At 44.7% G+C, this 26287-nt stretch overlaps 1 protein-coding gene across 2 annotated transcripts in view; it reads right to left on the bottom strand.

Annotated features, from left to right (window-relative positions):
• Nucleotides 1-26287, bottom strand: part of LOC120032833 (SH3 and PX domain-containing protein 2A-like) — a 124841-nt gene that overhangs the window by 16518 nt on the left and 82036 nt on the right. Inside the window, exons 7-9 of one of the 2 annotated variants that reach the window (XM_038979035.1) lie at nucleotides 22212-22340; nucleotides 7695-7808; nucleotides 5053-5136 (exon numbers count right to left, since the gene is read on the bottom strand). In XM_038979035.1, coding sequence (XP_038834963.1) covers nucleotides 5053-5136; nucleotides 7695-7808; nucleotides 22212-22340 — 327 coding nt within the window. The remainder of the gene's footprint in view (nucleotides 1-5052; nucleotides 5137-7694; nucleotides 7809-22211; nucleotides 22341-26287) is intronic. The other variant, XM_038979036.1, reaches the window with a different exon arrangement.

The raw sequence follows: 26287 nt of genomic DNA, 5'->3' as shown, positions 1-26287 counted from the left end.
GGGGCATGGGAGGGAATGGGGATAAAGACAGGGAGAGAATCGGAGTTGGTCCAGTGAGAATGGCTTGTGACTATGTCAATAGCAGTGCACTATGCAATAAATAGTGAACTATAGGATGACTATAGTGTCATTTGGGACACAGCCAATGTGTCCCTGGGTGGGATGGGGAAGTGAAACAGGAGAAACAGGGATTTCAGAGGTGTGAATGTGTGTGTGTGTCAGTCTGTTTACAATGGGTGGGGTGAGGTGAGGTTTTAGTGGGAACACATTCTACTGCTGCCTGTCATTCCAGAGGGAGCTGAGGGGCTTGGGTCAATTATAGAGAGCTGTAAGGAATGTCTAGGGGCTTTGGGACTGGGTAGCACAGGGAGTGTGTGTAGGGTGGGTGTGTGTGTGTGGGTGTGGTTGAGGATGTCTGAGTACTTGCAGGTGGAGAGGGAATACGGTGTGAGTGTGTGTGTGTGTGTGTGTGTGTGTGTGTGTGTGTGTGTGTGTGTGTGTGTGTGTGTGTGTGTGTGTGTGTGTGTGTGTGTGTGTGTGTGTGTGTGTGTGTGTGTGTGTGTGTATTCAAACATACGTATCACGTGTGTGAGCATGCTTTCTGGACATGTACTGTATGTGTATCTGTGTATCTGTATGTGTCTCACACCGTCTTAGTGAATGTTTGACCAGTCAGCTGGGCCCAAAGCCCCAAACAGTGAGTTGAGAAGGAGGTTATCAGCACACTGCCATAAATCACATTAGACTCTGCTGTAACTGATCCCGTTCTCTAGACATACAGACAGAGGAACAGGGTGGAGGAGAATGGATAGAGTGTTTGACCCAACGACTCGCCCTGTCAACAACAGATGAGGTAATCAATGAGGTGAGGTCATCCTGCTGTCACTAGCCAATCAACACCTATGGATTTCATCGGACCAGTCAATCAGACTGTACTGACCTAACATTGGGTCAGAAGAATTTGTGCGTTTGACCGAACAATGCAATAACAAGGGATCCATTTGTTTTTCTTGGGAGTATTTTTGGCGATAAAGTTACCAAAGGCAGGCCCATTGACCTGAGGTAGGGTCAGAGTAAGTGGACTATGAAACAATAACAAAGCGATCCATTTAGCTTCCTCCTTTGTCTTCTTTGGGAGTATTTTGGCGATAAAGTTAACAACTTTAGACCGATTGACCTGATGTAGGGAAGGAACAACAACAAAGTAATCAATTTTGCTTCCTCCTCTGTGGTGTTAATCCATAAGATTTAGCACCTGGCACTTATCTTCCCTCCTTACAATGTTTACTATCTCGTTTCCACAGTAACTAAAACCTTGACTACTGGGGAAAATATTATATTTCTTAGCAAATGGGTCAAGTATTCCATTAGTAAAGAGTGTTTCGGGGTAGTTTCAGATAAGTTGTTAAGAAGACAATTCATTAATATTGTAAGGTTAGACTCCCTACTTTCCTCTCTAACTCATGCATGCTTCTTTCTCAATGGATCTTTCCTTAATTCCTCCCATCTTCTCTCCTCACCTCTTTCTCAAAACTCTTGCAATAAGGTTGAGAAGGAGGTTGGTAGAGTATTTATGTAATCGTGGAAAGATAAATTAAGAAAGAGTCCATGTCTAATGACAAGAGTGCATCTTCAAAGAGTGAACCATGAGATACAGTATTTATCCATTATGTATGTCTATGGAGAAAACACTCAGGGCAGAGTAATTCTAAGTATTCTTTATGGTCAATGATCATGTCCCTGATACGCTTAACTCTACTTTTAGCTTCCTAGAAACGAGTGCTGAGCGATTATCCGACGTTGGTTCAATTTTTGAATTCCATTTAGTTTAGTTTTTTTGTGAGCCCAACACTCCATTTCTCCAGTGAGAAATCAAATAATAATAAATCAAGTCAAGAACTATGTGGGACACCTGGCTGAAGGGAGTTGTAGTTTTCATTAGGCAAATATTCAATCTAGTTCAGTGCAGAAATTAGGTAATTAACTACAATGACCATAATCCATTGCACCTGTTCTTTTTGGTGCAGACAGAGATGGATAGACTTTTACTATACACAGACTGCATGAGAGAGGACTGTACTCAATGATGAGAGAGAGGGATAGAGACAGTTTGTCAAAGTGTGCCTTATCTACTTTGAAGGACTAGTAAAATGATTTTGTCAGAAGACAGCTCTGCAGCATACTAAGGCAAGCTAGTTTAGCTAAATAGAGTGACTAAAGACAGTACAACGTGGGGAGAACAGAGATAATGTTGTTTGGCTTTTACGGCCTGAGCAGAGATGAGATGATGACTTTAAGGAATTCAAGATAATAAAGTCATCAAATAAAACAAAGTAATATACACAAGTGAAATATTATTTCACAGCGATTTTTTTTCTTCTTTCTATTGATGTCTACCCAATGTGGACCTGACAGAGACAATAGAATATTTTCAATGTTTGGGCAATTGAATGTTCACTATTTTTGGCTTTGTAATTCCCATTAAAATCATTTTAATGCCATTATTTCACAATGAATGTAATGTTTTTTTTAAATTATCGAAAACCGCGTTTGTTTTTTATAATCGAACTGAAACCGAACCGACCCCAAAAAGCACTAATCCCTCAGCACTGCTTGAAATGGTCTGTGCATGCTGCCTCAAGGCGCTGCTTGATACAAACATGCCTCGCCTGGCATTCATAACTCTCATTACCACCTCAGAACAGCGACAAAAGGAATGAGTAAAAAGGAAGGCCAGGCAAAGATGGGGGGAGAGAGAGAGAGAGAATTAGAGAATTAGAGATGTGGAAAAAGGAACAAATTCAAAAACAAAGTTTCCGACCACAGTCAGCAGTATTTTCATGGTGGGATAATTTTGTAGGGTGGAAACAAGACCTCTAATCCAGAAGTCATAAATGAGTTAGCATGCAGCAGTGCTTCTGATGGTGCCAGCTGAAAGCAACGTTGGACTGCCAAATGACCTGAAACCCTGGCTGTTAAAATGTGTCAGCCGCAACAGGGGACAATATATCACTACTATCTGTTTTTGCTGGTTGATGTCTCTAGTACAACATCCTTACACAGGCATGTACAGTACGTTGACCCAGAGTCTCAAGTGAAGTCATCTGGGAGGTTGGATATGATATTCGTATAGAATATTGATATCAAGGTTTTGGTACAGTGAAATGCCTTTCTTGTTTGCTCTTTCCCCGACAATGCAGTAATCAATATCAGTAGTACTACAAACAAATACATGACATGACAATGCCTACTAATTATGCCTCACGCAATGATTGTCCTGAGTCCTTCATGGCAACAGTTACATCAGTGGCTGACACACACAAAAGTGGCTCCATCCACTGTTATAGGCTCGTGTCTGTGATTAAAGCCAGGCTTCAGTACGGGCTACTGCCCCACATTCACACTTTCCACCAGCCTATTCCAGCCAGCCCATTCATCCTGCTGTTACTCCTCTGAGAGAGCTAGCTACCTAACTGTAAATGCTTCGCTCAGCTCTGGCTGGAGACTATGGCGAGGCTCTGGCATCCCATATTAGTACATTCACCAAAAGTATCCAAAAGAGCTGGATGTAGTCATCACATGGAAATCGTTGGCTGGGTATTGAACTAGTATTTTTTCTCCTGTGCAGTATAAATAGGACCTGGGGTTTTTCCTGAGGATCTAAAAAGGAAAAACGATGTCCCAAGTTATAAATTAGTAAGACTACAAATAGGAAGTGGAGTTTTTCCTGGTCAGGTCATGTGGTTAGGAAAAACGCCTGGCCATGAAGTATATAGGTCATCGTAGGCCTGTATAAAGTTCATCAACACAGGCACTAACTCATACCATCTGACACAAGTTCCCCCTGTGTTGGATGAGCTCTGCTGAGTCACTTATGTTTATTGTCTCTTTGACTGGTCTGGGATCAGAGTTAAGCTATACCAGGTGAGTCACGCCCCATGTATGTTATTGGTAGCCTGGGAAGTTATATGAGTCCCAGGTCAGTTTCAGTAAACAAACAGACAAAAGACAGAGCCAGGTGGAGTGAGTGGGTTAAAACTAATCCTAAAACCAGATGGCTGATCTCTCCTGGTCTCATTAGAGCCACAGACACAGATCTAGGATCAGCCTCCCCAAATCCTATCTATATCAATGACAGAGAACATCTAACAGACCTTCAATCAGCGTATATAACAACTTCATCCTTCAATATAGTGACTACTTTTTTTTATCAAATATGGGTAGAAGTAGCCTTTTAATAGCCACAGATCTAGGATCAGCTTACCTTAGCCGGATTCTAACCATAACCATTAGAGGATAAATGCAAAGCTGACCTTGGACCAGTTTGATGAAATACTAGACAATATGAGACATAGGCTCATGTCTGTCTGGGTCCATCAAAGAGAATTCATTATGACTCAACAGCAACTCTCCATTGAGACGTATTCCAGTATTGCAGTGTCCAGGGGAGCTTGGCAACGTGATACATTCAAGAGTGTGAGAACATATCTTTACCAATAAATGCTCAGTCATTAAAATCGAATGGTTCTGAACCTGGAGGGAGTTGTATAAGTACATGAAGTAGCACTGCACACAGTAATGTTGAGCAGTTATTAGCCATCAAGGTTGTTACTGTTGTGATGTCTGAATCAAATACCCCTCATTATCTCATCTGTTTAATGTTAGTACATTATTCTGTTACGCAGAGCATAATGAAGAAATAATGATTTTTCTAAAAGTAGAGAAAAGTGTGGTAAATGTAACTCGGGGAGCTGAAATCTACACGACCACCCAATGTGCTGTTTGTGATGTTGGCGTTAAGCTGGAGTTCATGGATTTAAAATGAGTTTTCTTACGATGAAGGAATGAGTGTGTATGTGTGTGGTTCTGAGAGAGGCCACTTGAGAGTGTCTGTTTGTTTGTTTGTTTGTGTGTGTGTGTGTGTGTGTGTGTGTGTGTGTGTGTGTGTGTGTGTGTGTGTGTGTGTGTGTGTGTGTGTGTGTGTGTGTGTGTGTGTGTGTGTGTGTGTGTGTTTGTGTGTGTGTGTTGACTGTGTGTTGACTGTGTGTTCACCTCGACTCTGCTGGCGGTTCACTATGCCCCCCAAGGTCCATCTGCGGTCCAGTCTCTTCAGATGAGCCTTGCGTCTCTTAGTAACTGATGAAGGGACGGACGGAGAAACCAAAGAAAAACAAACATGAACTTAAGAAGCGTATTACAAAATGAAAGAAGGCAAAAAGCCGGCGTTAGTTAGTTGGATGGTGAAAACATTACATGGAAAGCCAGCAAATAAACGGTGTCCATTTTAAGCTATGCATAGTAAATAACATGATTTGTAATAGTGTAGTAGCAAATGGTTTTGCAGAAAGAATTGATATTCATTGCTGTCATGATAATGAGTTCACACGCACGTTTCACAGTCAAGCAGCTAAACTTCTTAAAGGGTGAGTATTTCTGGGGGACTAAGTTATGCTGACCTTATGAAGGAACCAGTGGAACCACAGACATCCTGAGGACAGTGACAGCTAGGTCATCAATACAGAGGTATTTCCTTACGAAAGAGAAACTATCCTCCATATCGTCTGTCATCAAAAGAACAAGCCCCACATCAAAAGAGGAAGTAGTAATCGTAGAAATAGAATGCATAGAAAGGGCGTCTCCATTCATTACACATTGCCAGGGTTGGAGCTTACAAGCCTGTTCTATTCATTCTCGCTCTATGGCAAAGATGACATGATGTATCATAGAAATAGAATGAATAGAACGGGCGTCTCCATTCATTACAAAATGCCAGGGTTAGAGCTTCCAAGCCTGTTCTATTCATTCTATTTATATGGCACTGATGACATGATGTGTGATACAGTATCATCCAATCTAGTGTGTCTGGAATACTGAAATCTGTTAGTCTTCAAGGTTCTCACCACGACTGTATTCTAGAAGGCCAATCCCCATACATAACGTTTTGTGTGTCTGGGACTTTTGAAATGGTCACAGACATGCTACATCTGTGTGACATAGTATCATACTAGCCCCTAGCGTACTGTACACATGGTTTAAGATTACCCAGCAAACTACATATGTGTCCAATGTGTTGCTAATAGGTTTTCTAGCAACTGTATAGGAGAAAATAGATAAGGGTAAATCTTCATGTTAGCCTGTTAGCCTACCATAACAGCTTGCTACGTCCTCTGGTAAACTGTTCCGTTCCAGTCGCCCTCATAAGCAGGGTCCACTCTTGCAACACCACTGACTCACGGTAAAGTAAAACAGCCCTTTGTGATACTGTCCAACTCGTTGCTTTCTGATGACTCGTCATTATCCTCCCTTCCTTAACGCATTCCCTAGCGGGACATAAACCAGACTTTCAGAACGGAGGAACGAGTGACCAGGAGGGAGGACAGAATCAAATTACTGTCATCTCTCCCTTCATAGTGGAGGGAAGAGGAGTAGGGAGAAATGGAGGAGTGAGGAGAGGAGGACAGAATCAAACGACTCTCATCTCTCTCGCTCTCTCCCTCTCCCATTGACCTCCTAATTGAAATATCCGATTGGAGACAGCCACAAAAGGCAGACGTTATTTCAGGGTAATTCCAATAGACCAGACCTACCAGGCCCTGTCGTTCCTCCTCAGTGAGCTAGCTACAGTCTGCTATTGGTTTATATGACAGCAGACTGGGGCTTAATGAGTATGAGGAGGAGGTTGGGAGGGTAGGGGAGACAGGATAGTTACCTGAGATATGAGATAAGCAGTGGTGTGTGAAAACTGAGTCGGCAGGCTCTAATGGGGAAGGTGTTGATAGAGGAGTGTTTTGCGGGATGGGAGGGATGTGTGTGTGTCTGTGTGTGTGTGTGTGTGTGTGTGTGTGTGTGTGTGTGTGTGTGTGTGTGTGTGTGTGTGTGTGTGTGTGTGTGTGTGTGTGTGTCTGCATTTCCTCTCTGTGTGTGCCTGTTTCAGATCCCTAGGTATTTCCAGGCTCCAGCTACATTACCTTATTTTTCCTTAAAGGCTATCACAGACTTTCACTACCAGCCCAGTACGTCTCTCTCTCTCTCTCTCTTTCTCTCTCTGTGGAGTGACTGCAGTCTGCATTAAGGGGAGCTGGGGGCCACGGCAGCTGCAGAGGACCTGTCATCACATGCTGGGATGTGGCGTGCCAGTTTACAGTGTAACAGTGCCATGGGCCAGCGCGAGGATCATAAAGCAATGTGTCTTAATGAGGGACAGGGAGAGAGCCTTACATACCTTGGTGGCAGTCTATGACACACAAAGCATTACGGCATAATGACTACACTATACCAGGTAGTTTCCATGGGTTACTAAAATCGATGGAAAACAGAGGTAATATGACTTTAACGGTGGGCGAGTGTATGTATGTCTGTGTGTGCATGTCTGCCTGCCTGGGTGTAACACACAGCTAAGGCGCTACAGTGTCATCCCGAAGCACCAAAAGGGAAGGGAGCGTATTCTCTAGTGATGAAATATGCCCTCCAAACAATCAGACTAAACATTATTGCAAAAAAAAAAAAAGAGGTCATGACAAGACAAGACTCCTTCGGAAACAGACACTGGGTTCGTTACAGTGTCTGTTTCCTGCTCTGACCCTGGTCCTCGAGGTTCCTGCTGTCCAAGCACAACTATTAGTTGTCATGCCTAAGGCCTTAGTAATGATGGTAGGGCTATTTAGCAGGGAGAATGGCTGGTGTGTGTGTGTTACCTTCTCCTGTCCTGACGGTGCTAAGTTCCAGGTCATCTCTAGTGCCGTTCTGTGAGTCCAGGTATGTGGCCGGCACCCAACCCTGCTCCTCAGCTGTACTGACAAACCACCAACCTATAACAAAGAGACACACACACACATTAGTTTGTGCAGAGTCACGTGGCGACACACACACACACACACACACGCACATTCTTTATACACTATGACACAGAAAGAAAATAGACAGACACACACACACACATTTACCAGCCATTCTCCCTGCTAAATATCACTACCATCATTACTAAGGCCTTAGGCATGACACCTAATAGTTGTGCTTGGACTCCAAACACACTTACACATTTTGATTTACATTCAATAATGGAAATATGTCATCGTTCTAGCTCCTTCATCCGCATCAGTTTGCTAAGGCTATAAATTACAATAACTGTTCTACAATTCCCAAAGAACTCCAGAATTGATCGGGTGTTAGTGTTTGTCTTGGTCCAGGATTTCATTTATATCGGCTACATGGAGAGCAGTGAAGTGATGTAACCAGGGAACTTTTCACCTGCTTGGAAAGCTGCTGTCATTACAAAACCACCAGGCGTGTCAGAGTAGCAGTACTGATCACGGATCAGTTTTCCATTTTAAATCATAATGATTGAGATTATATGGACACGGAGAACCTGATCAGCACTCTAGGGCTAGGTTCACGTTTGAGGGACAGGGTGAGAGCCCATATGTGCCCAGAGTGCAGAGGACACTAAGGAGGTAGAAGTTGTCCCTGAGAGGACACTAAGGAGAGGTAGAAGGACACTAAGGAGGTAGAAGTTGTCCCTCAAGGAGGTAGAAGTTGTCCCTGAACCACAGATCTAGGATCAGATGACCATAACTGAGTTCTAACCTGAAACCATCAAGGGGATTAAATAAGAGCTGACCCTGTATCAGTGCAATGGTTAAGGATTGACTTGAACTTAGTCTCAAAAAGAAAAAAATCCTAGTCTAGTACTTCGAGAGGTGTTTGTGGGACAATACATATTTTTGATTCGAATTGACTCGCCTCTACCTAGACCTGATTGAATGCAAAAACACATGTCAAATCGGGAACCAAACCAAACCGAAACAAAAAGAGAGAGGAAAAGAAGCCATCGATCCCTCCCTGACAGTTAGCATGTGTCTTTGTGTTGTAGTTCTGCAGCGGTAGCACGAATCCAGATTCTCCGACTGTCTATTCGAAGTTCAGAGGCTCCCCAAGCATTTCATCCGTAACATTTGGGTTCAAAGTGGACTATTCAGAGTCGTAAATAGTAGGGAAGCTGCCTTTCAGTGAACCTCGAAGATACAGGATAATTTATGACTTTCTGCAGCCTATAACGCAACCAGGCGTACGCCATATGCTAACACGCACTCTTGACGGATGCACGTATGTACACATTCACAATAACTCACACGCTCTGACAGTATGAAAGAGAAGAGAGTGAGGCAACGAGCACAACAATTTCTTTTCTCTCCAATAGAGTCCAACAATCAGCTCTTGACTGTATTAACAGTCATATGGCGAGGTCCTATAATGTGGTTTGATACCACATTGTGCGCACACACACACACACACACACACACACACACACACACACACACACACACACACACACACACACACACACACACACACACACACACACAGGCTTGAGTAAATCAAGTCCTCACACGCCCCATTTCATGTCTCTGCAAGACCCGCCAAGTCACATTGGGAAATGAGACCTATTTGACCCATATGGAAAACATGTCTGTGTACAACAGTTTCTTCATCGGAAAAAAATAACCTTGGTCATTGGTAGGGTTGCGAAATTCCAGTAACTTCCCAAATATTCCTTGGTTTTCCATAAATCCAGGTTGGAAGTCACTCATAACAAGACTACTATAGCAATACTATGTTTGAAGCTCTGAATGGTCCACCACAGTGTTTGAGGCTTCAACCCATAGGCATTGTCTAAAAGGCATTGAAGTTCAAAGTAGGTCCCACTGTAGACATTACAGCAGAGTCTGGGGTCTGACAGCACACAGTACAGTGAGTTTGGAAACCTGTCAGAATCGGTTAGCTTCACAAAATGCTAATAATACTATGCAAATTATGCTATGCTAATGTTTAGCCTAGCGAAAACGCTAACGTTGGACTGACTGTAGAGGCATAGGTTTTCCTCAGTGCTAACTGCCAACGTGAATTTGACATTGTGACATTGATGCTATGCTAATTCATTATTATGCTACTGTTGGCTAGCTAGTTCCTAGACTGAACATATGTTTTGATGAATGGCATGCAACACATATAGTAGTGAGATGAGAGGCAGTACGGTAGGGCTCTCCTTTCTTTTTTAAAGTCCTACATTCAATGTGTGAAACATGCTCCCTCGATAAAAATTGCCAATACCATACGAAACACATTCACTTTTATGTGCCGACTCAATGGAAGTTGGTCATAGTTTTAGCGAAGAAACTTTATAGATCAAGCTACCGCAAATGTTCAAAAGAAAATAATCCCACCCATCCACCTCTATGGAATTCGGCCATAGTTTAGCAAAGAGACAATTCAGGAGCCATTTTCTTCAAAAGGTCACCTGACTTGACAAGCGGAGGATATACAGTCTCCTAAATCCCTATGTGACAGGGTCCTGGTGAGTCACAGCCATTATCAGCTGCATGTGTGAGCTGCCACGGCTGTATATCACTGCCTACCTAGTAGGGGCTAATAGAAATAGGTCACGGCTGTGTGCGTGTCTGCCAGCCTCTCCCAGGCTGACAGACACCACAAGGCTTTGACAAGGCCCAGCTCCCCTATACATTCACCTCCCAGGCTGACAGACACCACAAGGCTTTGACAAGGCCCAGCTCCCCTATACATTCACCTCCCAGGCTGACAGACACCACAAGGCTTTGACAAGGCCCAGCTCCCCTATATATTCACCTCCTAGGCTGACAGACACCCCATCGCTTGACAAGGCCCAGCTCCCCTATACATTCACCTCCCAGGCTGACAGACACCACAAGGCTTTGACAAGGCCCAGCTCCCCTATACATTCACCTCCCAGGCTGACAGACACCACATGGCTTGACAAGGCCCAGCTCCCCTATACATTCACCTCCCAGGCTGACAGACACCACATGGCTTGACAAGGCCCAGCTCCCCTATACATTCACCTCCCAGGCTGACAGACACCACATGGCTTGACAAGGCCCAGCTCCCCTATACATTCACCTCCCAGGCTGACAGACACCACATGGCTTGACAAGGCCCAGCTCCCCTATACATTCAGCTCCCAGGCTGGCAGACACCACAAGGCTTTGACAAGGCCCAGCTCCCCTATACATTCACCTCCCAGGCTGACAGACACCACATGGCTTGACAAGGCCCAGCTCCCCTATACATTCAGCTCCCAGGCTGACAGACACCACAAGGCTTGACAAGGCCCAGCTCCCCTATACATTCACCTCCCAGGCTGACAGACACCACATGGCTTGACAAGGCCCAGCTCCCCTATACATTCACCTCCCAGGCTGACAGACACCACGTGGCTTGACAAGGCCCAGCTCCCCTATACATTCACCTCCCAGGCTGACAGACACCACATGGCTTGACAAGGCCCAGCTCCCCTATACATTCAGCTCCCAAGCTGGCAGACACCACAAGGCTTTGACAAGGCCCAGCTCCCCTATACATTCACCTCCCAGGCTGACAGACACCACATGGCTTGACAAGGCCCAGCTCCCCTATACATTCAGCTCCCAGGCTGGCAGACACCACAAGGCTTTGACAAGGCCCAGCTCCCCTATACATTCACCTCCCAGGCTGGCAGACACCACAAGGCTTTGACAAGGCCCAGCTCCCCTATACATTCACCTCCCAGGCTGACAGACACCACATGGCTTTGACAAGGCCCAGCTCCCCTATACATTCAGCTCCCAGGCTGACAGACACCACATGGCTTGACAAGGCCCAGCTCCCCTATACATTCACCTCCCAGGCTGACAGATACCACATGGCTTTGACAAGGCCCAGCTCCCCTATACATTCACCTCCCAGGCTGACAGACACCACATGGCTTGACAAGGCCCAGCTCCCCTATACATTCAGCTCCCAGGCTGACAGACACCACATGGCTTTGACAAGGCCCAGCTCCCCTATACATTCACCTCCCAGGCTGACAGACACCACATGGCTTGACAAGGCCCAGCTCCCCTATACATTCAGCTCCCAGGCTGACAGACACCACATGGCTTTGACAAGGCCCAGCTCCCCTATACATTCACCTCCCAGGCTGACAGACACCACATGGCTTTGACAAGGCCCAGCTCCCCTATACATTCAGCTCCCAGGCTGGCAGACACCACATGGCTTTGACAAGGCCCAGCTCCCCTATACATTCAGCTCCCAGGCTGACAGACACCACATGGCTTTGACAAGGCCCAGCTCCCCTATAAATCCAGTTCTGAAGAAAGTCAGATGCGGTAAAAGAGCAGAGAAATTAGAAACAGAAAGGCTGCTGGATCTCGTCACACATAGGCAGTTACCAGAGTGGAGAGAGACTGTGGAGGAAGAGAGAGAGAGAGAGAGACCAGAGGGAGAAAGCGAGGGAACGTTCTCATATGTTCCAACCAACTACTGTCCGTGTGTCAACATTTTCCAGGAAACTCACTCTGTCCAACTGCAATATGGACAGAAGCTGGTTCTTTCTCTTTTCTCTCTCTCTCTCTTTCAGGACAGTTGTTAGTAGGAAGTTAGTTGGTGTTCCCTCTTTCTGGCCGTGCCATTTAGCCTCCAGACAGACAGGCTATAAACGCTGTTTTCCCAGAGAAGAGAGAAGACATCCCCCTTGGAGAAGACTCGAGTCAGGGTTTGCCCATTCACACAGTGGAAGCCAATTGGCTTGGCAGCTCAATTAGGTTCCAAGAGATTTATCATGGGATCGAGCTGTTTACGTGGCATTGTCTGATGTTGACCATGTTTGTCGTGTCTTTTCTGTTTGTTGGCGGGGTTTGTTGTGTTTTGTGTGGGAAAAATCGCGAAAACGTTTCACGTAGCCTGGGGTGTTCGAGCGGTCGACGCTACTGCCTCTGGATAACAAGTACTAACGCTGCGACCATGGGTTCAAATCTGACCCACCACTTTAGCAATTCCTCTCCTCCAAAAAACTTCTTTCTATCTATCCTGTCCAATGAACACAGAAAATATGTTTATTTTCTCTAGTGGGACGGCCACACCACCTAAACGATGAGTTAATCATAAAATGCTACAAGAGCTGTTATTGGAAGCACACATGTTTTGTTTGATTACAGTGGCTAACATTACCATATTACATCAACTATGAATGTAATAACCATTGCTGACGGTCAGTTATTTTAAGTGACTATATGTTCTAAAATAGCTATATGTCTTGCTTTACTGTACTGCACGTGTATGGAATACATTACAGTGCAGGTGGACTAGAGAGAGACTAAAGGGGCAATCTGGGATTCAAACAACAACAAATAGACCATGTTTTCCTCGAAAGGTTATGAATCATAGAACATGGAAAAGTGGAAAAACAAGTGTCATTCTCCAGCAGGGATGGGACGCGTGCGGGGGGGGCAGGGCAGTAAGGGGGGTTGTGGGCAGCTGTAAAAATGAAACAAGCTAAAACAAGACATATAAAAGGCGGGTCGTCTAATCAACTGCATATTGACCACCATCTGAACAGACAGTAGAGTAGAAAGCAAAAGGAATGGGCTGTTGTTTCAACAGGTTTCAGTCATCATGGCAGTGTTATTGGTTGCAGGGACCCATGTGTGTGGTGTGTGGTGTGTGTGTGTGTGTGTGTGTGTGTGTCCACTGGGTTCCCACACACCAGACTAGAAACCGTGCTTAGGCTGAGTTCACTCGACCTCAAACAACGCAGTAAAAGGCATTTAGAGGAATACGCTCACGAGTGCTCATTTCCTGTCTAAGTACGATCCTTTTACTGTACAGGTGCCGTGTCAAAATTAAATCAGACCACTTTTTAGGCAGCCTTTGACTACAATAAACACTAGATTCTGGGTCCGGGTTGTGTCCTGACAGAAATGACCCAGTTTGCTCTACGTCATCGGATTCATGATGTGGAACTAAAGATAACCATCTTAAAAGGTCAAAGAGTGACAGCTGCAAAACCTTCTTAACATTGACAGTACTCCTGCTGGTTTAACCCAGACAGTAACGAGTAGGCTAATTACAGTTCCACTGTGTTGTGCTTTGGTAGAACATAGGTTGGTTTTAGCAGAGTGGAGTGCTTTCTCCCGCTTTCCCTCTCTCTCCATCTCCCCCTTTCGCTCAGTGAGAATAAGGTCACATGGAAAACAAATGCTACAGTAATTGTGCAGAACATACTCATCATTGGCTGGTAAATGCCTAGTAGGGAGAGAAAGATGGAGACAGAGAGAGTGGGTGACAGAGAGAGAGAGAGAGGAGAGAGAGAGAGAGAGGAGAGAGACAGAGGGTGATCATTTAAAAAGAGAGAGAGCGGGGGTGAAGGTGAGAAAGAGATGGAGTGCTGGAATGAAAAAGGGAGAGAGAGAGAGCAGTAGGGAGCTAAAGTGAGGGATATACGGAGAGAGAGCGAGAGAGAGGGAAAGAGAGAGCAGATGTTTGGCCAGGGCTTCAAAGCGGGGAGTAATCCACGCACTTCCCCGTCCAAAACCACCACAGAACCTTTCCTTTCACTTTCTATATTTGGCCTGATGGAACGGTGAAACGGGACGGGGCTATCAAAACGTTTCGTCAACGACACTTATTTCAAATGTGCCTTTGAGGAAACCAAGGGATCCCGCGATGTGATTGTGTTACTCATTTCATTGCTTTGCCATAATGAACAACAGATCTGATATGTGATATGAGCTTTGAGTTGGATGCGGCTGAGCCCGAGTCAGGAAGACAGAATATTGAATTGAACCACAATGTGCGCTTTCTGCAGAGTAAGCAGAACTAAGGGACACAGAAAGCTGAGGCTTAAAATAGAACCATAATAATTACGGAGGTCTAAACCGAGACTGGAGAATCAGGCCTGGAAGGCAGAGACTATTCTCATCCTTATATCTAATCACACAAACCCTGTGGGTGAGCAAGATACTGTACAGGTTGCAAGAAAGTATATACAGTACGTAATCAAATCTGAAGCTAATACAGAACGAGATTATACCATTTTTTATTTAGTTTATTTGTATTTTACCCCCTTTTTCTCCCCAATTGCGTGATATCCAATTGCGATCCAACTACGATCTTGTCTCATCGCTGCAACTCCCCAACGGGCTTGGGAGAGGCAAAGGTGGAGTCATGCGTACTCCGAAACATGACCCGCCAAACTGCGCTTCTTTACACCCGGCCGCTTAGTCAGCCTGCAGACGCCCGGCCCTCCACAAGGAGTCACTAAAGTGCGATGAGCCAAGTAAAGTCCCCCAGGCCAAACCCTCCACCAACCCGGACGACGCTGGTCCAATCGTGCGCCGCCCTATGGGACTCTTGGTCAAGGCCAGTTGTGACACAGCCTGGGATCGAACCCGGGTCTGTAGTGATGCCTGAAGCACTGCGATAAGTGCCTTAGACGGCTGCGCCACTCGGGAGGCCTGAACGAGATTATTTAATTAGGGAAATTGGATTGAAATCCCATCAAGACCTCCAAGTCGATACAGTATATGATATGATAAACGCCTAGTTAGGCCTTAGGGATATGATTTTGTTGGATGGGATCAAACGAAGAACAGCCAAAATCTCTCTGACATCAGAGTCTTTTAATAACAAGTTCCTTTGAACACATTTTCGTTCCCTTTAGTGTGAACTTTGTTTGAAAAGATGGTGTAGCAAATTGGAAATGTAAAGAGACATAAAACATCCCATGTATAAAAATCACCCAAGACGGGATACATCAAAGCATCGTCTGATCATTCTAACTGAGGGGAAGTTATGAGGATTATCGGGTTCACCCGAATCCTCAAGCTGGTCGGTTCCTTCCTAGAGAGTCACAGTTTATTTCGAGGCCCCAAATCTTTATTGACAATGTCTAACGGGACGGTAGACAGAGGAACTCACATCCCACTGTGGAGATTGTGTTACCTTGCTTTAAGTTTTCATAAAACATGGGGGTTTGGTTACTGTTAGCTGTGTTACAAGTGGAAGGGGATAGCGTGGTGGAAGGAAGTTCATTAGACCGTGTTGACTAAATATCACGCTCAGCATGCCTGGGCTAAGTCCCCAGGCCTTGAACTTGAACCGCTCTCTCCCTCTCTCTTCTCTGTGTGTGTGTGTGTGTGTGTGTGTGTGTGTGTGTGTGTGTGTGTGTGTGTGTGTGTGTGTGTGTGTGTGTGTGTGTGTGTGTGTGTGTGTGTGTGTGTGTGTGCGTCTGTGTGTGTGGGGAGTTATGTTCAGGGTTTGGGTTACGGGTAAAGGTTAGGGTTATGGTGAGGGTTAGATTAAGGAATTTAAATTTAAATACATTTTAGGTCCCCACGAGGATAGAAGAACATACCGTGTGTGTGTGTGTGAGAGACCCATCTCAAAGCTTCCTTCCAGCTAAGTACCCCCTGTGTCATGCTGGCCATTTCAAAGCATGGGAGGTGCGGCTAACGCTAAGCTAGCTTTAGCCATGCATATCACCTCAGTAATCATGCTAATAGCAACAAGCTCTATTTCAAAAACCTGTAGGTGAGTCTTTTGGCCAGCTATGGCCTTTCATGTGACCCTATCTATACAGAAGATTCTAATGGGCTTATAGGTAACCTCTCTGAGTCGATTGACGTAGATTAGCAAGTCTTGTGCCTCTGGGTGAAAAGCTACGCTAAGGCTACGGGTAGCATGTAGAGTATGACTAATAGCCAGCTACGCTATCTGTTGGCTTATAGCTATCTCTTGGCTTATAAGTATTACTTCCTCATTGAAGCTGGCTATCCATTTTAACAGCCTGACCAGGACATCCTTTAAAACCTCTTGAAGCTAGGGGGCAGAATTTTTATGTTTGGAAAAATAACGTTCCCAATGTAAGCTGGCTATTTCTCAGGTTCAGATGCTAGAATATGCATATAATTGACAGAGTAGGATAGAAAACACTCTAAAGTTTCCAAAACTGTCAAAATATTGTCTGTGAGTATAACAGAACTGATTTTGCAGGCGAAAACCTGAGGAAATCCAACCCGGAAGTGCCTCTTATTATGGGTAGCATGTATAGTATGACTAATAGCCAGCTACGCTATCTGTTGGCTTATAGCTATCTCTTGGCTTATAAGTATTACTTCCTGATTGAAGCTGGCTATCCATTTTAACAGCCTGACCAGGACATCCTTTTAGCAAACCTCTCTAGTGCTAAACGCTCTTTGATTGAAGCCGTCTGTCCGATTTGATTGCCTAGAGGTGAGGCGACACAACTTTTAAAGGAAGAACCACTGTATAGGCTATGTGAGACTACAGATGTAGGATCTTCATTTGAGCGAGTTTGCTACAGCAGGAAAATAATCATGCAGCAACAGGAAATTAGAATTAGTATGTGGATTATAAGTAATATAATTCATTTACATTTTGTAGGGGTTGATACATTTTTCGTAAGGGAAAATAAAGTCTGAAATTTCAAAGTGGAAATTACAAACTTCAGAAGCATTTTTAAACGTCAAATACAATACAAGGTTCTGTACGGAAAGTTCCCCTGCAACAGGGGGATCAAATTCATATCCTACATCTGTATGGCCTCTTGTGTGTGAGGCCTGTCTTCAGCAGCCCTCTGGCCAAGATTCTGACGGTTTACAACCTTATCGGCGTGACTGAAGACAGAAGAGCAGGCTAGGCTGTCCGTTTCAAATGTAGCCTCAAGGTGAGACTAGCGCTAAACTACCTGTAGCCAGAGTGATGGAGTGTAGGATTTGACACAAATTGTGTTCCTCCCTATGTAAAACTTGGCCCAGTGCTTTCCCCTACTAAAGCTGATCTACACAGGGCCCTAGGCCAAGGCAAACAACACCCACATCCCAGCCCAGCCCAAACTCAGTCAGAACTGGGTAGATTTCAGGAAAGATTATGTGGGTTAGTGGGGGCTATGCCAACCTAACTTTCTCCGCTGTGGGCACAGCAGGCAGCGAAAGAGGGTAGGTGGGGGTGGTGTGTGTGTGTGCGTTTGAGCCTGTGTGTGTTTATGCGTGCGTGTTTGCATGTGCATACATAATTTCACGCATGTGTGTGAGTACGTGACCATGAGCCTGTGGGTGTTTATGCGTGTGTGTTTGCATGTGCATACATAATTTCACGCATGTGTGGGAGTACGTGACCATGTGTGTGAATGTGTGTCTAGGCGGGGTTTGTACGGTAAGCGTGCCTAAGCTCTTTAGGATTATGGTGACAAATTCCCCCATTCAACCTGGCAAAGATCGCATAGAGAGAGAGGCGAGGGGCAAATGTCTTCTCCGGCTGGGCTTGTGGGCTGAGGGAGCGGCACAGTAACCCAAAGGGATCTTGTTTGCTGCATAGCATCACAGTCCTCCTGCAAGATCCATTAGGCCGGGGTAAGCACACAGAAAATAGGGACATTTTCCATATTCAGCTACAGTATGGAGCCACAGCATGGAGGCCCAGTTGCATTGATTAACCAGTCATTTTCGTGAAACTATGGCATCAGATTTGTTAGCGTATGGTCAACTATAACAGAGCCAAAACTGAACAAAAAAAGACAGACCTACCAGTCTTCAAAGACTATTTTATATAATATACATTTGACATCACCTACAGTTGAAGTCGGAAGTTTACATAAACCTTACCAAATACATTTAAACTCCGTTTTTCACAATTCCTGACATTTAATCCAAGTAAAAATTCCCAGTCTTAGGTCAGTTAGGATCACCACTTTATTTTAAGAATGTGAAATGTCAGAATAATAGTAGAGAGAATGATTTATTTCAGCTTTTATTTCTTTCATCACATTCCCAGTGGGTCAGAAGTTTACATACACTCAATTAGTATTTGGTAGCATTGCCTTTAAATTGTTTAACTTGAGTCAAACGTTTTGGGTAGCCTTCCACAAGCTTCCCACAATAAGTTGGGTGAATTTTGGCCCATTCCTCCTGACAGAGCTGGTGTAACTGAGTCAGGTTTGTAGGCCTACTTGCTCGCACAAGCTTTTTCAGTTCTGCCCACAAATTGTCAATGTGATTGAGGTCAGGGCTTTGTGATGGCCACTCCAATACCTTGACTTTGTTGTCCTTAACTTCACCAGGGTAGGGGGCAGCATTTGGAATTTTGGATGAAAAGCGTGCCCAAATTCCGACTTCAACTGTATATCATGATGATAACAACTTTGCAGGAAGCACAATAAACTGATTGCTCAATATAACGTCTGGTCACACATGCAAGTGATGTTTTTCCCATGTGAGGCCTCTTCCCTCCAGACTCTCTGTGATTTCCCATGTCCAAGGAATGACCGGAGTGGGAGAAAACCAGGACACTAGCCCATACATAGCCTCCACTCCTCCTTTTCTCCTCCTCTTTCCCTCCTTTCAAGAGGATTCTGGCGTGTCCTCCTACTTGCCCTTCCATAAATCTCTCCCTACTAGATAGTAGCTCGTAAATCTCCGGACAGACAGTTAGACACATATCTCACAGCCAAAACTCATGACATCAGCACACACCCACCAAACACACACACACACACACACACACACACACACACACACACACACACACACACACACACACACACACACACACACACACACACACACATTGTACAGTCTCACGTAGCGATACTGGTGTCTTGTTGACTGTGAAATAGCTGGCGTTGAACTAGAGCGCACGCGGCCGATAACTTCTCGGGGTAGGGTATAACAATAACATCCGACTCGGGATTAGGAACCCGCGACTATCGAGGTAAACAGTGCATGAAGCGGAAAAAACTGATGCTACAGTAAAGTGGTTTACTGCAGTGGATGTTTTTTTCATTGGCTGTTGCTTGACCCGATCCATTCCTAACTGCATATGATATACTGTATAGAGATTGTATGGAGAGGAGAGTAAAAAGCACAGAGTCTGGATAAGATTGGTAGAAGCTAACTTAAAAGCATAAGTTGTCATAATGCCGAGATGCATGGGGTGAGGAACATTAAAGCAACATTAAAATAACATTAAAGAAATAGGGGGTCTGGTAAATTGGGAGATTGCAATGTTAAATTACCGTCTGTGTTTCTGCGATCAAAATGTCAAAGGACATAAACAAGCAGAGCTGTGGAGACTCCAAAGTCGCAATAAAGTGCTGAAAAAGTGACAGGGTTTCTGGGATATACAAGGCACTAGGACTTGTTTGGTTTGGCATAGCCTGCCAATGATGTCATCGTAGACCGTTGCTCTAGTTCTTTGGCCTAATGGTGGAGAGATATGGAGACGTTTGAGCATGTTTACAGTCACCTTCAACTCCAACGACAGTCACTAGACAGCTTGTTTCCTTATGAATTATATTTTGTTTGTTTTTCCTGCACTTTTGTATTGAAACTGTCTAAGATTTTATGGATCTTTTTCAGGTTTAGTCTGTGCACTAGTTTGAGTATATGAGCGTTCAGCTCCAGTGACAGCACAGCTTGTTTTCTTATTTGTTTTTATATTTTTGTATTGAAACTGTCCGAGTACTGAATATTTACGGATCTTGTCCTAGTTTAGTTTTAATGTGCCCGATCGTGGGGGTAATTGGGGTTTCCAATGTAGTGTGTCAGTGCCACCAATAATTGTATAATTATGGCGTGGTTTTGGCATACACACAGGCAATTAACTTTTGAATATTCATCAAACAAAACATATAATGACTCTCACTCTAGCGTGTGACTCTTACAAAATCTCTGGGAATCGAAGCCTCATCAAGTCACATATCTCTCAAAACATAACTCAATGCAGCTTAAAGGCTGACAGTACGAAACCTCACAAAAGAGACTGAGAAGAGAGACTGAAAAAAACACATGACATTTCACATTTACATCTTAGTCATTTAGCGGACAATCTTCGCTAAAGGGACTTTGGACGATCAGTTCATTTAACTAAGATAGGTAAAAACAAGCAAGATAAGATAGGTAAAAACAAGCACATCTCACAATCATTGCGGTACTGCACGTCCCAGCGGTCACATTTTCTGATGACATTAAGATTCCCCTTCGCCATGTGTGACATTGAATACATTGAATATTCACAGAAGAAGATCGGCATTGCAAAAACATCTACACCTCTATTCTCATACGGAGTTTGGCGGAACTGCCGCTTTGGCTAGCGCGGACAATTGTCTCACTGTACTGACAATGAATGGAATGGGAAATACAGCAAAAAGCTGTTCAAACAGCCTGATGTCAAAAACATATGGGCTGAAAGAGTGGGGGGGGGGGGGATGTCAACTGTTGAAGGATAGTGGGTTGCTGGGTCGATTGTAAAACTAAAGAAAAAGAGAGATTCATTAGCATAACGACTCAAAGACGTGCTAAAGACGCTGTGAGAAAACACACACACCAATATTTGAAAGAAAGATGTCTGTGGATGTATCACTGCCAAAGGGTTTTCTGCTGATGGTGGACTGTTAGGCTGTTGTGGTTGTTAATTAATCTTGAGTTGTGCAAGCTGTCAATGGCTTGTTACCATGGCAAGTTAGATCCAGCTCTCGTGTTGCTAAATCGAGGTTGGCATAGATGAAAACAAAACGTAAAGGGCAACATACTCACATTGACTTTTCACTCAACCGATTTTATTCAGGGTTTTATTCAGAGCAAACTGTTACTAATTCAACAACTCAACTGCCATGTCCTTGGTTTTTGAGAACATTGTGAAGTACAATGAAATTGGAGGCAAACATAAGGTTGAAAATAGTACACGCAGCCAGGTATCCCAAGGCTTCCAAATAACAAGTAAGGAATCAAGCTGGTGAGGCAGAATTGATCTCTCTGCCTCTGTCTCCCTGGCTCTTTCTCCCCTCAAAACTTTGCTCGTTGCCTTTCCAAGATGGAACTCGTAACACATCTCACTCCCCACTAAAGTAAAGTAGACTATTAATTATGAGTCCACATTCCTGCTGCACAAGGCAACAGATTGGCCTCCAGCCAAACGCTGCCACATGCACACGCACAAACACACACGCTACACCTTCACACAAACCCAAGCATGCAAGCACAGACAAACACACACCTACTCACAACACACACACACACCGGACTGCTGGCCAAACGGCAAGCCTCCAGGACAGAGAGAACGCTTAAGGGAGCGACAGAGGTAGAGAGGGAGGAGGGGGAGAAAAGGGGGGATCCTTGAGGACAAAGAGGGGCAGAGGGAAGGAAACAGAACATGGAGTGACACCATGAGAGGAAAGAAGGAAGGTAGGTGTGTGTGTGTGTGTGTGTGTGTGTGTGTGTGTGTGTGTGTGTGTGTGTGTGTGTGTGTGTGTGTGTGTGTGTGTGTGTGTCTGTTTGTGAGAGAGAAAGATAAGTAAAATACAACACAAAGCAGTACATACAGCATGTAAACACACTACTCACCGCTCTCGCTCTTCTCGATCACGTCCACCGTCTCCCCAGCCTGCAGGCTGATCTCAGAGTTCTCCTGCCTCTCGTAGTTGGCCACCACCACGTACTGCTCCAGCACCATAGGGTCCGAGCTGTCAATGCCTGCACGGGAGGACGGGAAGAAACACGCCGTCAGCCAGCTCCCAGTCCCCACCATGGCACCCCTACCCCGAGGTGGGCGCAAGCGCCCGCCGCCACCGCGCGCCCGGTAACGGTATGCCGCCATAGGCCGAATCCGCGCCGTTGCTCCTCCCCAGCCAATCAGAACGCTCGCTCAGGATATTATTGCTGCATTTTATTCCCAAACGTCTGGCCATATAGTGGAACCTTCCCCCGGCCCACACCAACGGACCAGGAAGCATTTGAAAGAAGTCAAAATGAAAAAGGAGGGATGAAATAAAGAGAGAGAAAAACGTGTTCTCCGTTACAGGGCCTCCATAATCGAAACAAACGTCCGAAGGAAAGAGAGATGAAGGGAAGAGAGGATAAAAGAAAGAGAAAGGGAGGAGAGGACAGGGAGAACTGCTGAACGGTTGGAGTTGGAGACAGACTCGAGTCGGGACTGGAAGAACAGAAAAAGTTTTCCTCTGGAAAATCAGTAGTGTGGCTTGCTCTCTCTCTCTCCCCTCCTCTCTCTCTCTGTTTGGGAGCCTGCCGTTGGACGAGGAGTAGGGGGCTGTACCACGCCAATCAAGGCAGTCAGGCCTACAGGGCCTTAAATAGAAACATATGAGTGGGACGGAGAGAGAGAGAGAGAGGGGGGGGGGGGGGGGGGGGGGGGAGAAAACAAGAGTGCGGCATAACCCAAGTTGAAACGCTTTCTTCTTGTGTTTCACATAAACATAGGCCCAGCATCTGTCTCTTTCTCCTTGTTTCCCCTCTCTCTTCTTCTCATTCTAGCTCCCAATGATAAACTCTTGAGTGCCAGCAATGACTTCATTCACAAAGTTCACGTGGTGTGTGTTTGATTTAAGTCACAAGCACTGTTTGTTGACGTTTTTCTACGCATTGGTATGATTGTACCAACGCTTTGGGATTTTTCTTCAAATTGTAACTCATTTCCTGCCCTCTAAAAGGCTCTACTTGATTTCTCTTCGTCCTTTTTCATAAATACATTGATGTCTTATCTAACCTGAGTCTGAAGAGTTTAAATATACATCCCATGTATTCCTAAATTGATATCACAGCACTCCAGTAAAGTGAATTACCCTCCACCACTAACTCTTTGTCTAGGATTCAATAGACAAGGGGACGCGATCCGTTGCCCAGTAAATAGCACCATGTCAACACGTGTGTCCCTTTATGACATGTCTGTTGTTTATGTCTCTTTTCCAGGAGCATTTCCAAACGTCACGAGGAGAAACCCCAAACACAGGCAGCCATCTTTGTTTTCTAGGCACCTAGCTAGGTCCGAGGACCTCCACTTTCTGTGCGAACGAATGTGGAAACCAAACATTGGACACACACACACACGGACATGCGTTCTGCGAGTTCTTGTGGACATTGATTTGTGAGCAGACATAAAGGTAGTGAAGTAAGAGAAATGGTCAAAACAGAAGAACATGCAGGAGGCAGATGATCCTAAAACGCACTACTGTGTGTGTGTGTGTGTGTGTGTGTGTGTGTGTGTGTGTGTGTGTGTGTGTGTGTGTGTGTGTGTGTGTGTGTGTGTGTGTGTGTGTGTGTGTGTGTGTGTGTGTGTGTGTGTGTGTGTTACTGTTGTGTGAAAGGGTCTGGGTAACAGTCATAATATTGCTCCACAGCACCTGGCTAGTTGCTGCTGCATGTAGATCTCTGTCCTATTCTATTTTATTATTTTCTACTCTAGTCCAATAATTATCAAAAAGAAAAATCAATACAAATATCAGTGCATAACAAGTACTTTAAGTGGGAAAATGAAGACAGTGCCGCGTCAGCATAATTCGACACCCACCCAAATGCTGTATACATATGAATATGGTTATACTGTATGATTGTTACCAGCTATTGTATCATTCTATCATTCCGCCTGTGTATTTGCTATAGCCTGGTCATAGATCTGTTTGTGCTGTCTTGTCAAATCCTATTGTCATTGCCATGACAGACCATAGACAGAGCTGGCTATACAGCACAAACATATCTGGGAGCAAGCCTCGAATTTCAAAGCAACACCTTGGCTAAAGACTAATATGGCCCTTGGTCAAAAGTAGTGCACTAAATAGGGAACAGGGTGCAATTTGGGACTCAGATATTTGGGACTCAGTGCTATAAGCCAATTAAAATGATTGTGATGTAATAATTCAATGGGATTTAAAGACAGGTTATTTCCCAATCCGTTGACACAAGATGTCTGTCAAACGTTTATCATTGAGAACATGGCGAAATTCAATTTCTACGGTCAAATAAACAACAGCTAACAAACCTAAGTATTATAAAACGAGCGTTGCAACATCCTAACGTTGCGATGTCGCAAGGAAGAGAGAGGGGATTAAGAAATGCAGCGTTTTAACGGTCAAACTCAAGACGCTTCATTGGAATATAACACAGTTAAGTATCTCCACATGGGCCTATATAAACGAAAAGGCTAGCCAACAACACAAGGTAACACTGTTAGTCTTCACTCCTCATCGAAGATTCCCCTGTGACTGCTTAATATGGTCAAATAAAGACGATGATTGAGTCTCAAATCTTTCTGATGGGCCTTATATTTCCTATTTCCTATCTCCTATTCCCTTACCCCTCCCTCTACTCGTGTTGTTTGAGAACGGAAAGTATTTTCCTTTCTCTTAACCCTTATGACAGCATAATATTACTCTGATTCCCTACAGTGAGTTCACTATTACTATATAGCCAACCCCTATGTGGGCTCAGGTCAAAGGTAGTGCACTATATAGGGCATAGGGTGTAATTTGAGATATGGCCAAAGCACATGCAGGAAAATTAACACATGTAAGGCGCTACAGGGTGAAAATGGGGTCAAACTTAGTTATAAAATTACACCGGATCAACCGTCCACATGCTGCATGCTGTCTCTATGGATACGGTCGACTGTTGTGTGTACAACGGGGAAACATCATGAATCAATACAGTTGCTTATATGTTGGTGTCAATCTCATAATAGCTTGGGCCATGGCCGGATCATGTTTTCTTCAAAACTCACATTGACACTTTGAAAGTGCTAATACAAGGAAACAACGTTTTTCTCTCTCTAAATGTTGCACCAATTACGCATAAGTTGACTGGGAGAACCTTTGGAAAATGCTCCCCAGATGCTGGGGGATTCAGGCCCTTTCTATTCCTGTTAAACGCTTGATGTGATGTGTTTATTTCTGGAGAAAAACACATTCATCGCTGAGATGTTTATTTGCAGAGCTGCAGATGTGTTTCTCTCTCTCTCTCTCTCTTTTTCTCTCTCTGTCTCTCATTGTCGTTGATTGACCATCATGATCTTAGATCTACATGTTGAACTCAAGCGTAAAGAACCAGACTCCTGGTTTCAACTGTACTGTGTAACACACTGTGGCCAGGCAGCTACAGTTTGGCAAGGTGCCTAAGGCTCTATGTTTAAAGTGCATTGAATGTTTGACAGCCATCCAGTCAGGCAGGTCCATAGGGATGCAGAGATTAAAGTCAGCAAAGTAGGACAGAACGTGAACGGTTGATCTTGAGCCGATGGGTAAGGAAATAAACAGAAACCAGTGACAGTCAGTGAATGCATGCGAAGCAAAATAAGTGAAACCCCCACAAAAATGGACAAACATGGAAAAGCCATTGGGCATGTGGTTATAGAAAGCATCGCCACCACAACACACACACCAGCGTTGCGACATATCACACAGGCACAAGCGTATGCCCCCCACCCACGCACCACAGGAGGCTGCTGAAGGGAGGGCGGCTCTTAATAATGTCTGGGAACGGAGCAAATGGAAGGGCATCGAACACATGGAAACCATGTGTTTGATGTAGTTGATACCATTCCACTGATTCCGCTCCCAGCATTACCACGAGCCCCATTCTCCCCAATTAAGCTACCACCAACCTCCTGTGCCACGCACACAAGTAGGACTACC

This window comes from Salvelinus namaycush, chromosome 39 (assembly GCF_016432855.1).
Source record: "Salvelinus namaycush isolate Seneca chromosome 39, SaNama_1.0, whole genome shotgun sequence".
NCBI classification, from domain to species: Eukaryota; Metazoa; Chordata; class Actinopteri; order Salmoniformes; family Salmonidae; genus Salvelinus; species Salvelinus namaycush.
This window is presented reverse-complemented; position numbering and strand designations above follow the sequence as displayed.